The 15,807-nt window shown below is 39.6% G+C and overlaps 1 protein-coding gene across 1 annotated transcript in view; it reads left to right on the forward strand.

The window, feature by feature from the left end:
* The window catches only part of SLIT3 (slit guidance ligand 3), a 531,450-nt gene that overhangs the window by 461,922 nt on the left and 53,721 nt on the right, over positions 1-15,807 (forward strand). The window contains exons 28-29 of the mRNA XM_056349923.1: positions 6,907-7,004; positions 13,776-13,915. Coding sequence (XP_056205898.1) covers positions 6,907-7,004; positions 13,776-13,915 — 238 coding nt within the window. The remainder of the gene's footprint in view (positions 1-6,906; positions 7,005-13,775; positions 13,916-15,807) is intronic.

A 15,807-nucleotide genomic window follows, 5' to 3' on the forward strand; every position in this document is an offset into this window, starting at 1 on the left:
TCAGTTTGCAGCATCTCTAATTGTTTGAAGTATCCCTTTCACAAAGTTGTCTGTGTTTGCAGTTATCACCGAGGTATCCATCAAGTCTTTCATGCCGCAATTAGCATAAAATGGTGTCCTAACATTTGTAACTTGCTTTAAGTTTTGCAGTACACATAAATGTTTTACTTTTCACAATGTCATTATAGCAAATGCTGGGTTTCTTTGCAATGAAAGGCTCTGAAATACACTTGAGAGAATTTTTCCTAATGAACTTTTAACTTGGTGTATGGGCTGTGTAACTGAATTCGTGGCGAGTGTTTCCTTGGTCAGTTATGCAAAATTATTCTTGTTTCTCCTTTGTATTTATGGCTGCTAAATATATTTATTATAGACGAGTTGCTGAATACCTCGTGCTTACTTCCTAGCTTAATTTTCTAGTGGAATTGAGGCTTATGTGATAAAACTTTGTTCATGAGACATCTCTTTCCCTTCCTGCCCTGGAAATATTTCAGTTTACTCTCCAATTTTCACTATTTATGACAAAGAGATAAAGGTTTGAAAAGGTGAAGGAAGACACTGGTAAAGATGCCACTAGGTAAAAGACTGTAGCATCAGTTTATACCTTATTGGATAGCTGTATGCCATAACTTTAGGAAAACCTTTGATCATAGTTCTCACTTCACTAAGCGTGAAAGAAGCAAAACTAAAGTGAAAAAATCTATTCAGGAGTTCCAACTGAATTCTTTTTCTGTGCTGAGTGTCTGTCTTCTATTATTTCTGTATGTTTTTTCTTCCCCTCTTCTCATCTCATTCTTTTATAACAAGTATCAGGAATCACAACTTGTTTACACACATTTAGCCCTTCACTCTGCTATTAGTCCTTTGCAGGTCTGAATATAAGAACGAGTCCCACTGGCATGCACAGATGTACTTTTAATACTCAAGAAATCAGCATACGCCAGAATTTTTCAGAAGACTGTGTTTAATAAAATACTTCCCAAGCTCTGTGGAAGCAGAGTGGCTGTAAATGTCAATTTTTCTTAATTTCTTAACATTAGGAGGTTAAAATTTTAAAGCTGGCAGATACTTGTAGGTTTGAATATCATTCCTGAATACACACTTATGGAACACAGTGTACTTCTCTGTTTCTCTTTCTGTGAATTTTCCTTCAAGCCTAGCATGAAGTGGAAGATTTACCTAGCCTTTTCCCTTAATGACCGCTTATTAATATCTAAGCAGGACACCCATAAGACAAGTGTATAAATGTTTGTGAGACTGAGAGTTGGATGCAGATACATTCCTTCCACGATTAGGAAGGTAAAGGACTAGGTTTGCAATATAGTATCTTTGTAGCTGGTAATTCTGATTTCCCGAAAAGCTTTAGCTGTTATTTAGAGCTTGATAATTAAGTTGTTTATGAAAATTTCCTAGTTCTTAATTTAAAGTCTTTATCAACTACATTTGTCTTCATCTAGTATTTTTACTAAACACATGAATGCTACCATCTGTTCTCTACATATACCATCTAAATAAATCTTACTATGAATGTATCGTATATTGTTTTCAACAGGAATAAACTTCAGTATTTCTTTTGTATAGCTCATTTTTCCAGCATGCTTTAAAACATTGTAGTCATTGAACAAGGCTGGAAAGAGGTCTCCTTATTCACAAACCATGAAACTTGGATAGAATTCTGCGTGTCTGCAGGTGCCTTCATCATGGGCTGGATCATGTTTCTGCTGCAGTCAGCAGGGATAGTTTTATACACCAGGGAGTTTATACCTTGTGCTTGTGGCAAGCTCCATGCTGCCACCTCTAATAGGTGCCCACTCCTATTAGAAACAGGTGAAAGAACACATTAAAATGGTCAGAGGTCAAATATGTGCCATGTGATCTTGAATGAAGCTTTCAGTCTCCATAGACAATACTGATTTGTGAAAATTAATTAAAAAAAAAATCATTGCAGTGGTTGAAATGGTGTCAAAACAGATGAGTGCTTTTTTTATCATATTGTCCTTTGTTCTTCCTGCTGAGGGTCTTACTAGTTTTTGCTACTTGTTCTTGGGTGTTTTACTAATGATGATGTAATGTTTTCCAGTATTGGATACTTGTAAAGGCTGGAATTTGGCACAGCGGTACCAAGGAACAGCTTGTATATACACTAATGCCCAGTACGGTTAATTACTGTTGAGTATGAAATGAAGAACTGACACTTTCTAAGCATGGTGGATAGTTTCTGTTCTCATTCACTGAAATATGGAGCTGGAGCAGCCCAAATAAAATCTGGACCAGCTGAGGTACTTCAGATTTAAAAAGGCAGCTGGACTCTGAACGTACGTGTCGTCTGATTAGTTGCAGAAATTTTGTTTCAGCACCTAAACCTTTCTTCTTCTACAGAAGATGAGAGAAAATGTATAAAAGTGTTTTGGATCTGATGCTTTCCTATTGAACTAGAGAAAATTTTATTGCAGCTTAAAAAAGCTCTAGAAATAAAATATCGCACACAAAGGGACCTTCATCCTCGTTCTGTGAATTGCTGAGACAGTCGTGTCTTCTCGCCTGTCCTTGAAACAAAGTCTGCACCTCCTTTTCTGATTCAGCCTTCATTAAAAGGCTCTTTAGTCTTGAAGCAAATGTACAATATTCTCCTTTGTAACAACAGTTATTTCCAGGGAATGTAATTCAAAGAGTTTTTCCCAACTCACAGATAAATTAATGTTAGTGATGCTTGACAGCAATTCCATTTTTCCAGTAAGAACAGTCTTACTGTAAATTGAGACTAGAGAATTGCATTATTCATTTGAAAGATGTTTCTGGAATGTCTTTAGGCTCTTCTGGGTAGTGACAGTCTTATACAGAAATAAAATGGCCTTGCTTTGCTGTAGATTTATTAGTACCAATGTTTTATGCAGCTTCTCTCCTTTCACAATTCTTTGTTTTTCACAGTCTTCTGTGTTCAAGAAATTGTACTTGTTTTGTTGGCTCTCAGTGTGTTACTGATAAAGTCAACTCAGAGAAGATAATCCTCAGAGAAGGATTAAGTGCTGTTTGCCCATTTATTACAATGAGTAAACTGAGTCAGAGAGACTCTCATTTTCCTAAAGCCACATAGCAACTTAGTGTTGTAATTAAGTCTGATTCAGCAACACATACTAATTGGTTTCCATGGTGCCTAAGGCCCAAGAAGCCAATAATTCAGCCATGTTCAGTACAAAAATGAGAGCTGTGTCTAAGTCATGAGAAATTTCATGTGCCATGAGAGAGACTGAAAATGCCTTGCTCTTATTTTAACATTTATCTTTATTAAATTTTTACAAGAACATTCAAAATTATCCAAGTAACAACAGTAGAAGTGATGTGACTGTTTTAAACAGTGTTCAACTGTGACAAAAACCTTCAGAAAAACAGATGCTGTGGTTTCTGCTTTGCTTATCTGCAGAGGGTTTAATATTTTAGTGATACAGGGATGAGGAGTTCATGTGAAACAGAAGTAACTGATGTTAGTGAAGTATCTATAAAATAGTCAATACTACAGGAACACAGGAAAAGTATTTGTGATCTTGGAAATACAAAAAATTACGTCTTCCAGCTTCACTAGGATAACATGGTAAACACACAGGCTTCACAACACAGATGGACAGAACACAGGCAATGTTGCAGAAGGGTGGCAGCGGATTAGTGTTAATGCTGCATGGCTCGTATCCGTGAAGTGCTGCGGACCACATGGTGCCAAAATAAAACCTGCATGAGCTTCCCTTCGGCGCTTTCCCAATTCTTCCCAGAGACATTTGGGGGCTCAGGATTTCAAATGGAGAAGGACAGGCTGCTTGGCAAATGCCGCGGGGATGAAGCAGAAACCCTCTCTGCCAGGTCTTGGGTGAGGTCTTTGCATGCTGCCTGAACTGCTGTTGGGGGAATGAACTCACAGTGAGGCAGGGGGCCAGGTATTTCTGTTGCTTTTTGAAAATGTTTCTCTTCTGATTCAACCAAGGAAAAGGATGTCCCTGTTTCCTTGTATTTGCACAGATTTTAAAATGCAAAGCTGGTGCTCCTCTCTTAGGGGAGGGCTGGGGACAGAGCCTCAAGAAATACAGCTTTCCCATTTCTGTAACAAAGCTCCTCTGTGGTGTTGGACAGAAATATAATTACTGTGTGTCTCAGTTCTTCTCACAGTACGATGGCAATATGTCCTACCTGACAAAATACTGAAGCTTTCAGTGGTATTTGGAGGACTGAACTGTATGGTGTGAATGGACGAGCCTAGCACCGTGAGCAGACAGACCAGATTGAATGAACTCTATAGCAAAGTTCACACTTAGAAGCTGGCCTGGGTTTTTTAATGCCTTGATTAGGCTTAATTGAGGTTGCACCAGTTCAAGATAAGCACTCCAGAGACAAATTAAGTTTGTTTCTAGTTTTTATACAGTACTTAAATCATGAATGTAGCTTGAGCTGTCACAGAACCCACACACTCCTTGTCCTGCTGGCTTGTCACCTCCAGGCTGGGCACATTGCTGGAAATGAGCACTCTAGTCAAGAGCTGAGCATGCACTTCTGATCAATGTGGGAGGTAAGAGAGAGGCGGGCAATGATTAACAAGGGTTAGATAGAGGTCACCAGCCTATGTGTCCTTCGCTCAAGAGCAGGATTTCCCAAACAGGTATGCAGCCATAGACAGACTGATCAAGCCCATCCTGGTGTGGGTTTTCTGAGAGATCTGTTCCCTTCTAATGCACAAAGCTGTGCAGTCTTGGTTCAGGGAGCAGCTAGGTTCTTTTGAAAAACAGGTAGGGAATGTTTTTCCTTCTTGAGAGCCTAATAAGCTTTTCAGACAACTTGACATAACACCATGAGAAATGCCATAATTGGCTGTAGTGAATTTACTGCAGCATTCTGTCTCTCAAAGGAGCAGCAGCAAATCCTTGCTGTTTGAGGAGAGTACACAAGCCTGGCCACCGCTCCTCTCCAGTTCTCCCAATGCCCACCAATCATCCAACTAGAGATGTCAATGTCTGCCTATTGCCTTTCATACCTGATTTGGATCTGTTGTACATGAATTTGTCTAATGGCTTTTATACTGTCTGACTTTGCAACCTCTTGTGGCAAAAACATCCCAGAAGTTCATGCTTTGGAAGAAGGATTTTCTTTTAGCAGTATTAAGCTTGTCTTGTAACATCACTAAGTGTCCCTCTACTGCTGAGGGATTTAGCGTGTGACCAATTCTGCATTCACCACCTCCATGATTTTGTAAGCCTCAATCATATCACCCCCATCAGTTTTCTTTTCTCCAGACTACAGAGTCCTAGCCTTTGTAGTATCATCTTCTAAAGTAGTTGCTCCATCCCCTTGAACATTTTGGTAGTCCTTTTCTATGCCTTTTCTAACCCCACTGCATTCATCCTGCTGCAACTAAATTGTTGTCAGGTATCTGCCAGGTACAGTGTTAGGCTTCTCAAAGTCCACTCTTAATTCAAATGTAATAGTATATCTGAAGTGGGAACAACAAAGTCTCAAAGCTAGGTGGAAAAACAACTAGCAATAGATGCTGCCATGTGCAGCATATGGCTGAGGCATCAAGATGCTTCATTTTGGCAACATGGCCATCATAAAAAAATGAGACTATAGAATCTGTCTGAGTGCCACTGCTCCAGTACATCACACTGAGTAGGTTCAGTCTGAAAAGGGTTGGAAGCTGTTGAAAATTCAGTGGAGAAAGGAATGACTTCTGATGAGTGTTGTCAGCAAGGAAAGTTGGCGGTGGTAGGGTAGTGTTCAATATCGACGCACAAAAGTTACAGCTGTTAGGAAGCGATGTCATGGGTTGGCATCTGCCCTCTTTTTTAGAAACGTACAAGTAGTTTGCCATTGTTATTCCTCTAAAGTACAATGTAAATAATGTTTTTTAAGCCAAGGCAAAATAACCCAGAGACCTTGATTAAATTAATGTATCTCCTGAGATATTTTTCTCATCCTGATTGCAGTCATATATCAGCTTTCCAGTAGGTGAGCTGGCAGAGGGCCACTGCTAACGGGATCCTCTGTAGGAAGAGTAGAGCGATCTCTTGAACTTCTTGTGATTGCACAGATCCCTTGAGTATTGAGGCTTTCAGGTGTCTTTACTCCACCCTACTGTGTGAGTAACTGAAAAGCAAGACCAAGCTCTTTGATATATTTGCTGATTTTGCAAATAGCTTGTTATAATCAGCAGCATATAATGACCAGAGAAATATCTCTATGCCTTGAAGAGCCAATAAAAACTCAGTTTGTAACAGTGGAGGTTGTTCAAGCTCATGAAGGTCAGCTGGGACTGATGTATATTTTAGGGCAATCTTTAAGAAGGGGACTGACTCAATGATGACATCTCAAGCAGGATTCGGTGTGTTCTGTACAGAAATTCAAACTCAGTTCCCACAATAAAAACGAATTTTCCCCTTTAGGTTTGGACGAAGCGTAGTAATGAGTATGGTGATGGTGTACTGTTGCAGTGTTTAACTGAGCACCTGGTAAATGCGGTTGAATGAGTGCTGACTGTGGTCTTGTCCTGACTGTGTGTGGCCTTCTACTTACCTTTGGTCATGATTAATTCTTTTCATTATAACTAACATTAGAGATTAAAGTGTGTTAGAGTAATGATGAAACCAGGTGTTTCTTTAAAACAGCCAAATGAAAGAGGCAACTAAAATCTTGAAAATGGAATGATACCAAGGTACCCACCAGTCCCGTTGGTCAGAACAGTTGCCCTGCCCAGATTCTCACCTAAATGATAAAAATGTCTGACCATCAATAAAGAACATAAGGTGAAAAGGGTCTGAAGACCACAGACCTCCTGTAAATGGTGCCACCAGTAGGGAGAGGGAGCAAGAGAAGTTGATTCAGATGATGTGAGTCTTACTAACATTGTTTCTTTTGAATTTTCCCAAATAGGGCCGAGACTGCAGTGTGCCCATTAATGCGTGCATTCAAAATCCATGTCAGAATGGAGGGACCTGCCACCTCACCGAGGCAAATAAAGATGGATTCAGGTAGTAACCCAAAGCTCATTTTAAATGAGATAGTAAAATTAAATGTTTCTACTTTGCATTAATGAACTGTAATAGCTACTTTATAGAAGCTGCTGCATGTGACACTTCTATTTGCCATACAAACTTATTAATCTGGTTTCATTCGTGTGACATGTTGTTTCCTCTGAAACAGGCCTCCTTATTTTCTCATAATGGAATATACCCTTAAGAACTATTTTGAGTGGTCTCCCTGATCTGCACTGTGTTATCTGTATGCTAATTTTCCTTGGGGCATTTCAAACTCACATAGACCCTTTCTTGTATTAGTAAAGTAAGCAACTGTTGCTTGACAACCAGATGCAAAATGTTTTTTATACTGAAGAATCTTGTAGACAAGCAGGCTTTAAAGAAACAATTAAAAGACATGAAGAGATTGCCACATCTTGAGCATTGTGCCTGCAAGAGAATAACTTTTGCAGCTGGACATTAAGGATTTCAGTTTTCCTATATAAGAAAGACGCAGTATAGGTGGGGATACTCCAAGAGAAGCCCAGAAATTTTCGTGCGGTAACTGGGAGATTTGTGCTGCCACAGACACTGTTCTACAGCTAAGAAAATACAAGTTTGAGGCTTTGGCCACTAGTTGTCATTAAAATTGATAGAAAATTTAAAAAAAAAAAAAAAAAAAAGAGTTGCTGAAACCTTCATAGATTTGCTCCTTAGTATTTATGCTGTTTCTTGAACAAAATACGTACAAAAGTACACCATGCTGTTGTTTCAATTGCATATATGAAAGCCTCACTTTTAAAAGCTTTTACACATTACTGAGTCTTCTGTTTTGTCTTCTCTGATATATATAGCTTCTTATCAATGACAGCTGGATGGAGACAAAGAATTGCAAGGTTTATAAATGGTGTAAGCTGGGAGTCAAACCAGTACATTCTTTCAGTTTGATTCCAGTTTGGTTTCAGCTGTGATTAGGACCGTTCCAACTGAGGTTAACTGTTTGTTAACCAAGTCAGCAAACCCATATCATCTGATGTCAGAAAATAGGATTTTTTCAAAATAGAAAGGACCAGGTGAAAGTCTGGGTGACTGACAGGACTTCAGGTGCAGTGGGAGGTTAGCACCCTCCTCCTGTTCCCCGACCAGTGGTAGGATGCCTTTGATATTTCCAGAAAAACACTGTGGCTTCCTTTTGACTCCCCAAATCCCTCGTGTAGGAATGAAGCACAGAAGAGCTTCCATTTTGCCCTGTTGGTAGGATGACTGGGGAAGCAAACAATGGAAGAAATGCCCCAAAGCTTCTCTCTGGCTCTGTGCCCGCCCACCCCCAAGAATCTCCCCCTTACAGAAAGAGAAATAGCACATGCTGGATACAGGACACTGATGATATTGCAATGGAGAAATGGAGGTTGATGGGGATGAAGGGACACTGTCAGGCTCTGTTATGAGTAACAATCTGAAGCTTTCCAGCTAGGGAGAACAGGAGTAAACCACATAGCCATGTCTCCATGAGGTACAGTTTAGAGCTCAGCTTGAGCACCTTTGCCAAGGCTGTGAGCAGAGTAGAAGAGCGCATCTGAGTAGAGATGTGTTTGTAGGGTCATGCTGGTGCGTGGTGGTGGGAGAGGATGAGGAGGCTCTGCAGATCTCAGCATGCACAACTGGTCTTGCTGCTTGACAGAACTCCTAGGTTTTGCTCCAACCACTGACATGCCTCTTCTTGATTCGTGTTTTAGCAGGCCCAGCAATTTCTGGAGTAAAAGTTCAGGTTCAGTTTCTGCTTGAGAGAAATAAAGGTTTAGTGGTCTTCAGTTCAGGTTCCCTTCTGGTCACCCTCATGTAATACTGTTTAGATAACTTTTCCCAGCTTATGCCAAAGCAAAATTGTACCACATTAGAATATCTGAGTTTTGTCACTCAGTACTCATTTTTCAAAAATCTAGCTGATACTAAAAATGTGCTAGTAAATCATTTAATATCCATAATAATAGAATGAAAGGCTTCAGCTTATATTTTAGATCAGGTTTTTCTTTAGCATTTTTGTTTTCTTCTATAGTAGAAAGTAAAAAGTTCTGAATGACCTAAAATGAAAGCTACTTCTGCATTGTTCTCATGAAGTCTCAATTACAAATTCAGAGGCTTTGCTTCAGTTCCAAATTAACGTCATTTTTGAGATCCTTTATTAAACTGCAGGGGTGGTTTTGTTGCTTAACAACATTTGAGGCTTTTTAGGGAGGGTTTCTGCCTTTATAGTTATTTATATAGTTTCAGTTGGTCTAATAAAAGACCCGAAAACCCATATCTCGTCAAAATCTTGCTTTATAAAATTCAATGTTCAGCTTGTGCATTGCTCTGTTTTCTCTCTGTGTTTTTAATTCAGTCAGACCATAGACCCAGCTGCTGTGGAGAAGCAGGGCGTGGAGCTTTAGCACGTTGTAGAGAAATGTGGTGTGGGGATGGAACAGTCAGAAACAGGAAAGAAAAAGAAACATTTTGAGATTGAAGTTGGTTGGTTGGTTGGTTGGCTTGAGGTTTTTTGGTGAGATATCTCCTCTCCGTTGGATGGCAGCAGTCAGAGTTACGTGCATATAAATTATGTTCATCAAGATGGGAAAATGTTGCCTTAGATTATATGCTGTGAGGAAGCGGATGTCAAAAACCTTTTCATCAGAGGCCTCCTTGGATTCTTCTGTTGTGTGGCCTGTAAAAGAAATTATATCTTCTGTATATTCTCTTCCCTAGGGAAATAAATTCATACACAAGCTCTGCTGCCAAACTTGTCAAATCTTTACTCTTGTAAAAAGGAAACTTAAGCCAAAGCTCTCTCCCTATGAAATGCCAAGCAGTTTAACTCTCAAGTTTCTGTAGCCTTAGACAAGAAAATTACCTTTTAAATAATGCTAAGAGGGTGATGTCCCGAGGCAAAGACAGGAAATTCATAGTTATGACTGAGATTCCAGCCTGACTCGCCTGCTGTGCCTGGTACCCACTAGGGCTTGCAGCAGCAGGGGATTGAGGCACACGGATTTCTTGTAATAGCAGGTCCTGGTGGGACAGCAAAGGGCAAAGGTTCAGCTGGAGTTCTTCAGTCCTTCGTGGTATCCTTTATCCTTGCACCTTTTTCAATTCAGAGTAATATTCACATTCTCTTTTTTCAGGTAGGGGCAACTTCTGTATTAAAGAACAGTTAAGTGACATCATGAGGCTCAGAGGATTAGAAACATTAAGTTCTTCCTCCCTTTGAATTGCTTATTCTAATCTGATCTGTCTTCGTTGACAAAAGGTTGCCAAAAAAAGTGCTTATTGAGACTGATAAAAAAAAAATATATAGTCAATCAGGCATGTCCTGGACATTTAGCATGTCTGTGAGTGAGACTTTGACGAAGGAGGCAGAGCTGTCAGCTCTGCTTCACTTAGCCACAGGCAACCAGCTGATCTTTGAGAACCTACAGTGTTGGGAAACAAAGTCTCTGGATTATTTTAACTTTTCTCCATATAAAACCCCCTCCATTTTCCAGAGCATTTTCTTTAGCATTTTGCACAAACTTTAAGTTCCCTATAAATGTAAAATCCTGGAACTGATTAACTCCCTGGTGTTAATTCTGCCTAGTTCAAGGAAAAACATTGCACTTCCAGACTTACAGGCTACTCCATAGGGATGTATATGTAAAAAGCTCCTTTACAGAGAAACTGTAATATTCCTGAAAGAATTTACTATCTCTATTTAAAAGTTGATTTTTTTGAAATGTGATACACTGTATGTATGCCTATTTTAATAAACAGATGCTAAACTTTTTCATTAGTTTATGAAAAAAAATATTAATATAGTAAACATACAAAACTGTTAGTATACTTCAGCTCCAAAAGTTTACCCCCAAAATTTTGTCATTAATTTCTGTGTTCCCTTATGCCTTCATGGGCATAGTGAGGAGTTATTTATTTCTTTATTTTTAGGAAAACACAACACTTAACAGAAAATCCCTAAACTGGAGGAACAGGGAATTTGGACCTTTATGTGATCACAGCATTTTAGAAAATAGCTCTTTCCTGCATGGCTCCATTGTTTCTGAGGTCCAAATGAAATGCTGTCTCACACTGCTTCACTATTTAGTCAATACAAAGTTTTCATCATTGTCTCTGGAATTAATTTTCTCTCTCGGTCAGCTGGAACCCAAGTTTTATGACCTTCCAGTCACTCTGCAAACTTCATTTTTCTTCTAAGCTTTTTCTGGGAAAATACATACAAACAGTCCCAAACTGCAACTCTTTCAACATACAGTTCAATCCGGGTCCCAAATTGTATGTTTTATCTTTTAATTTCAGTACTCATATTTGGCACTTTTGAATGCAAATCAAAATCAAGAATCATATGTAAGCAATAATGTAAAGACTCCCTATAATACATAGGGACCAGTAGCCAAATGTCATCAATTATGCTGACATTTCCTTCAGTATGGAATGTGTCCTAATACTGAGCAATTGTATGTTAACAATCCCATATGTATTGTTACTGATGGTAACTCTACTGAGTTGAACCATTTCTGTGATAGTATTTAATAATGTCATTTTTAATTGCATACATCCAAGCTGTCCCAATCCTTTTGTGGAAGGAAAATGGTGTTATATTCACATAAAAATAACCAGCACAAAGCCACTCTTGTTGCTTTTCTTTAAATGGAGAGAAAAATTTGTGCTCCCAAACCAAGACCTTGGATGCCAAGTTGCAGCCTGGAGCATATTTTTATGGCTGAGTTATAAACCCCTGAAAATGGGGGTTTGTAATCAAAAGGGGAGACATGATGAATGTGTCACTGTATTTAATTAGATGTCTTTAACCCCCTCCCCGACAGTTGCATTGCCACAAAAGATAGTGTGCCAGCTTTTCTTTCTTATCTGCCTCCTGTGATCCTCTGGATCATTGCAGGGTCAGCAAGAGGACATATTTTATTAGCAATAATGAGATTGAGACAGGAAAATAAGATCTTTCTTATTGATTTATTGTGTCCTAAATTGGATTTATTTGGGCAGTTTGGTCTTGGTTATTCATGGTGAAGGTTTTCTAACTCTCATGACCTGTTTTTGTGGTGCCTGCAGAGCTCAGTGAAGATGACTGTTAGCATGTGACCTGTATGCCTGTTCTGTACCCATCTAGAAGATCTTACTGTTGTGGTGGCTCAAGACACATTGCCTACCCTTTTTTGTTCCTAGTTGTTATTCCCTTAGTTTCTGAGGTTGCACATGTCATGAAGAATCTAACCTTATCCTCAGGGTCCAACCTAGGATCTGCTGAGGGTAGATGCAGAGCTCTGTGCTGTACCTCACTTGGGAGCCCTGGTGCTCTGCTCAGTCTATGGACACAGGAGGAAGAAAAGCAAATGTCATGCTGAGAGCAACCAGCCCAGAAGTGCTGCAGTTTTCTTCACAGATTCTGAAGTTCTCCTATTTCTCCAGAGCATTCCCAACCTCATCTCCATGACACCTACATAAAGGAGGATAACGACCCCATGTTCACTTTGTCCATCTGACCTGAAAAAAGTACCCTGCAGCTATCTCTGCATTGAAATTCTCCTGGTTCCAGAAATCAATGGATGGCAATTAGTGTGACTGCTGTGGTGCTTTCTGGTTTTCATCCTCATCAATCAGTAGTGCTTTATATTTGTTCAGTTCCTTTTCTGCCATCAGAACTTGTATGGGAAAGGAAATGAACAGCTGAGTGAATGTGTAGTTTGGACTGGGACTTGAAACAACCCTTCCCTTCCGTGCACACACTTTCTGTGACTAGTGAACAGCAATACTGACAGTTCAAAACTGACACTTCAAATATCATTGCTGGCTTCTTAGAAGCCACTGAAATGACTGGAGCACTTAACACATGTTTTTAGACTCTCTTTAAGAAAATTGTGTCCTCCACCTCTTCATCACTTACAGCTAGTTTAAAATATAAAGGTTCTCTTAGCAACCATAACTTCTAGATCTGGAAAGGAAATGGAGATTGAAAAAAAATTGAAGTCATTCTTCAACCACTTAGTTTCTTACACTCCCTCTAGGGACCATACATCAGAGTCTTGTGAGATAAAATATTTAGTGCAATTATTCTTCACTAGTGTCCACATCATCACAGAACCATTACTAGCTCTGCCATTGTTTGTTTGTGTTTTAGTTGAATTATCTAGACATCATCAGCTCTTCTACAAATAGATGTTGGAGGAGCTGCAGAAGTACTGAAACCTTACTGCACTTGTAAAAGCAATCATTCCCAAACATTTCTTGTTTGGACAAGTGACAAAGTGGTAATGAGAAGAAAATGTTCATGTCTGTAAATTCAATTCAAGCCGTTGTTCTTTAAAGAGAGCGAACTATCTAAAAGCTGCCAAGTTGCCCTGTGATTGTGCAGCCCTCAGTAGGCAAGTATCCACATACTCACAAAGTCATTAAGAGAGAAGCCAAGAATTTGAATATTGTGATGAGTGTTTACTCTCCTGCCCTGGAGTTGCTCACTTCAGTTCAAGGCGAGGGTTCTTGACAAAGAAAGCAAAGGGAAGCACGACAGAGGCTGTCTCCTGCTGATGCTTTTATGTCTCATGTAAATAATTACATGACCCCATGAACCATCAGGCTGCATCCTTTACCAAACACATAGGATTAAAGCGCTCTGTATTTCACAGCAGCAGTGAATTGGGCTCCAGCAACGCGCTTTCATATTTTTTAATTTCAGTTTTATACCTCAAACCTCCTGCCCTTTCAGATCCATGCTAACTTTTTATTAATTCTTTTCTTTCTCCAAAGCTGTTCTTGTCTCCTTGGGTATGAGGGGGAGAGGTGTGAAATAAACCCAGATGACTGTGAAGACAATGACTGCGAGAATAACTCGACGTGTGTGGATGGGATCAACAACTACGTCTGTCTCTGCCCTCCTAATTACACAGGTAAGAAAGGGCCACAACCAAAGAACAGGAATCCATGAGGAGTTCCTTCAGTGCCTGAAGGGAAGGATCCAAATGCATGTTTACTTTATCCATGAGCATATAATTAACCAGGAAACTAGTCCCATTTTAAAGCAACCTGGATGTCTTACTGGCAAGATGTTAGTTCTACCAATATTGCCATACATGTCACAAAAATGGCCACTTCTCTGAGTCAAAATACTGATGCTTCATTTTAGAATGCATTAAAACATAGGTCTGAGGTGTCAGAGAAATCTGTACTTCTGCACGCGCATTCTCAAAATGTATTGCAGAAATATTCCCAGTCATGAGCTGAGTTTGATATACATCAGTTCTGAATCCTGGAAAATAAAGAAAAGTTTCTGTTCAAATGGTTGGAAAATAGCTTTTTGAGTGTGGCTTTCACCTGAGATCTCAGAGGTCTGCGTTTATTAAAGAAAATTAGCTTGACAATGCGCTTTTTAAATTCATTATCTCCATTTCACAAGCGAAGAAGCAAAGGCTGTACAATAAACCGTGAGCTCAGTTGTAGCCTTCAGTGTGCACCCATGGCAGTGAGCCCAGCCCAGCAGATGTGCAGTCACCTGCTAAGTCCACAGTGACAGAAGTTGGTAACTGAGTTAGAAACGGAATTAGTATCTCCAGCACCCATCCTGCATTTCAGATAAATTCTTTCCTAAGCCTTCTGCGAGAGCAGAAACCCTCCTAACTGGAACCTAAAAGTGCCATTTCCCAAGCCGTTACTGGAGCGTACCGTTGGCTTATTCAAACTGTGTTAGCACAGCCTTCCTGGCCCAGCGTGGAGTGGTAAGGAAACACCTGCAACAGTTCCTGCTCCCATCCTTTGAAATGGGTTTATTACCTTCTAAGCATGGAGAAGTAATGAAGGGCTTCTTGTACACTGGAATATATTACATGTCGGGGGATTTAATGAGGATCAAGCTTGAGTGGCTGAGTAAGGCAGGAGGAAAGCTTCTAGAATTTCCAAACTCTTAAAATACTTTTGTGGCTGATACAAAGGAGGCCCATGTAAATCTTTAGCTGAGAAAAGCCTTATGGCTTGAATGTACATTTATTGGAGTCCTAAAATGATCTTTCTGCCAAAAACTGAAAAACTGCAGCTTAGCAGAGTAAAGAGTTTTGCTTATAGGATGTTGAGCCCATTGTGCTTACTTGTGCACTATTTATGTCAGCTGTTCTTGGGTGGTTTCAAACAAAACTCTATACAAGGAGGCAGAGCCTTTGCATTTACAAGAGGAAATATATTTGCCCAGCCAAGAAAAGACATGTCTAGTAGGGAACTGAATCCAGTATATATGCAAATGTGCTTTCCTCTTCTCAGGCATATTGCAGTTTTATTTTTTTTCCAGACCAAAAAGGCAGGAAAGATTGGGATTTCTTCTCAAATGGCAGTCTGCCTAGGGGCCAGAGAACTCATATGATACTTTAGAATCAGTTTTGAAATATTTGTAATCGACTTCCAGCGCTTTTTTTTTCCTAACCTGAATATTGTTCATGCTGTGCTTATGGTTATGAGCAGGAGTTTGTTGAATACTAGACCCCAGTCTTGCAATGTGAGATACACACCGTTGTATATACCATACAGTAAGCGTTTGCTATCACAGTGCAGGCAATAGCTTTGACTACAGTTGAAACAAACTGCATTTTTGAAGAAGAGCAGGAAGTACTTCTGGAAAATAGAATATGAATTATAAGTGAAAAAGGTTTGAAAAATAGGGGTGTTGCTTAAATTAGAAATCTAAAGGGTTGCAATAGTTTGTGTTGCTTAAAAATGGGAAGAGTTTAGTGAACTGTGATAAAAGAATTGCTGTAACCTGCTTTGCCTCCATTTTGGAGAGGGATATTTCATCAAA

The sequence above is a fragment of the Falco biarmicus genome, chromosome 8, assembly GCF_023638135.1.
Source record: "Falco biarmicus isolate bFalBia1 chromosome 8, bFalBia1.pri, whole genome shotgun sequence".
NCBI classification, from domain to species: Eukaryota; Metazoa; Chordata; class Aves; order Falconiformes; family Falconidae; genus Falco; species Falco biarmicus.